Source organism: Dipodomys merriami, unplaced genomic scaffold (assembly GCF_024711535.1).
Source record: "Dipodomys merriami isolate MVZ:Mamm:240054 unplaced genomic scaffold, mDipMer1.0.p SCAF_21, whole genome shotgun sequence".
Lineage (NCBI taxonomy): Eukaryota > Metazoa > Chordata > Mammalia > Rodentia > Heteromyidae > Dipodomys > Dipodomys merriami.
In genome coordinates this window covers 5,960,452-5,963,249 of record NW_027203493.1, presented here as the reverse complement: position 1 = coordinate 5,963,249, position 2,798 = coordinate 5,960,452, and the positions used below count along the sequence as shown (strand labels likewise).

The 2,798-nt window shown below is 38.7% G+C and overlaps 1 protein-coding gene across 1 annotated transcript; it reads left to right on the top strand.

The window, feature by feature from the left end:
• Nucleotides 1-405: 405 nt before the first annotated feature.
• On the top strand, nucleotides 406-1,335 carry LOC138833706 (olfactory receptor 4C46-like). The gene has a single exon (XM_070031996.1). It carries the CDS (start codon nucleotides 406-408, stop codon nucleotides 1,333-1,335), a length of 930 nt encoding a protein of 309 aa, XP_069888097.1.
• The last annotated feature ends 1,463 nt before the right edge of the window (nucleotides 1,336-2,798 follow it).

Here is a 2,798-nt window from a genome sequence, read left to right as displayed (position 1 = left end):
GAACATTCTCACATCTCTCCCTATCTTCCCTCCTACCTTCCCTTGCCCTCCATCTTCTGAATGGGCTATCCATTGAATTCTTGACGGTATTCTGCCCCTCGTCCCCTTTTCCCACCCTTTTCCCCCTTGACTCCACCCCACTCCTGTGGAGTACTAACTTCCTGGTATTTTATTTTGCTGAACTTTGACTTTGCCTTTCTAAGGAATTACACTATTGAAGTTCTCCTTGTATTGCCACTTAAAAAAAAATAAGCTTAGGGCTTATTGTACCACACTATCTTGAGAAGTTTTCCTAACTGAGTAAAATCTGTAATTTGCATTGGTGATTTGTTACAAATGGAAACTAAAAATAAATCCAGCTTTGTGTTAGTATTGTTTCAGGTAATGCAATTAACACAGGAGGCAATGGAGAACAGGAACAATGTGACAGAGTTTGTCCTCCTGGGGTTAACACAGAATCCAAAGATGCAGAAAATCATATTTGTCCTGTTTTTGGTCATCTACATCATCACTATGGTAGGAAATGGGCTCATTGTGGTCACCATCACGGGCAGCAAACTCTTGGGGTCCCCCATGTACTTTTTCTTAGACTATCTCTCCTTCATCGATGCCTGCTATTCCTCTGTCAATACTCCTAAGCTGATAGTGGACTCACTCAAGGAAAAGAAGACTATCCACTTCAGTGGATGCATGACTCAAGTCTTTGGGGAACATTTCTTTTCAGGCGCTGAGGTCATCTTGCTGACGGTGATGGCCTATGACCGCTATGTGGCCATCTGTAAACCTTTGCACTACGCAACCATCATGAACTGGCAGATTTGTCTTTTGCTAGTGGGGGTTTCCTGGATGGGGGGCTTTCTCCATGCCACCATACAGCTCATCTTCATTATCCAGTTGCCCTTCTGTGGCCCTAACGTCATCGACCACTTCATGTGTGATCTGAGCCCTTTGCTCAATCTTGTATGCATGGATACTCACATTCTGGGGTTCTTTGTTGCTGCCAACAGTGGCTTCATCTGTGTGTTGATCTTCCTCCTTCTGCTGGTCTCCTATGTGGTCATCCTACGCTCCCTGAGGAACCACAGCTCAGAGGCCAAGCGCAAAGCCCTTTCCACCTGTGGCTCCCACATCACGGTGGTTGTGCTATTTTTTTTGCCCTCCATATTTGTATACATGAGGCCAGCCGTGACTTTGTCCATTGATAAGGCAGTTGCTGTCTTCTATATGACAATTACTCCCATGTTAAATCCTTTAATCTACACTATGAGAAATGACCAGATGAAGACTGCCATTACAAAACTGTTTGCTAGGAAAGTTCTCTCAGTGGAAAACTAAATGTGTATCAAACCCACTTAGATTCATTTGAGAACAGGGCAGACATGCATCTTGTATAAGTTTAGAGATGAATAGTTACAAGAAGAAGCAACAGTGAATTCATTTACAGATTCTGAGTGAAGAAGTTCGCAAATAGGTACAAACAAATGAGACTATGTAATCTCAGTCATCTTTCAAAATTATGAAAGTAGTGGTTTTGGTTTGCTAACTCGATCCATGTATTTAGTTACATACTTGTTCTCCTTAATAAAAATCATTATAAAAATACTGATATCAAGCAGTAATTACTTTAACATTAAAAGAGGTGAGCCCTGCTAATATCCTCATTTGACTTGTGAGGACACTGAAATGAGATGTTCTCCAAACAGATACATTGATGAGCCATTAGCATAAATATGACTTTTTCCTGAAAATATCCTTAACTGTTATGATCTTAAAGACAAATGTTGATATGACGACTCAAGCCTGTAACCCTGGTATGTAGGAGCCGGAATCAGAAGGATCAATGTCAGAGGCTAAAAGACCTTTAGACCAGGACTAAAATTCAAGATTCTACCTTAAAAACAGACTAAAATACAAAGGGCTTTAGTGTGATCTATGTGTTAGAGCTATTGTCTATATGGTCATGTTACCCAGGAAACCTATTCTCCATAAAAACCAAACAAAACAGGCAAATGAAAAATCTCCTATAGATGTTAGCTCATTATGCTATTTTTATTTTTGAGTCAAGGATTTTTGCTGAAACAGTGTATATACTGTGTGAGTAGGCTTAAATCTAAAAAATTTTCCTTGCTTTATTCTACCATCTTATAAGTCATAATTCATGGTTATCCCTTTTCAGTAATATTATGGCATGTAAATGCTTTAAGACTATAAAGATGGGGTAATTTATCCTTGGAGCCATAGGTAACAAAGTTCCAATTTTCAACATCAGAAATAATCCTTATTTATAAGCCATCAGAAATAATCATGAACCAAATAGAAAACCTGTCAATTATCAGTAAGAAACTTTGACCCTTGTAGCCTTGGTGACAGTAGTTTCCATAAGGCAGCCCAATATCTATTACATGAATAAATATATAATTAGTGAAATGAACAGGCATTTAAAAAATTATTTTATTGTAAAGATGCTATACAGGGGGGTTACAGTTACATGAGTAAGGTCATGAGTACATTTCTTATCAAACATTGTTACTCCTCCTTTGTTTTTCTCCTACTATCCCTTTCCTCCCCCACCACCTGAAGATGTAAAGATCCTTTCCAACATAGTGTCTTGGGAGTATCATTGTTGCAATGGATCATCCTGTGTCCTTGTTTCAGCATTTTGTTATTACTATTCCCCTCCCCAAATTAGATAAATATATATACAAGATGCAGGGTACCAAAATGAAATACAGGGATAACAAGGAATATACCATAGGGGAAAGAGCATACAAAAGAAACAAAAAAAATCACATAGTACA

Coding starts and splice junctions, on each gene's coding strand:
- LOC138833706 (XM_070031996.1), top strand. CDS start 406: ATGGAGAACAGGAACAATGTGACAGAGTTTGTCCTCCTGGGGTTAACA.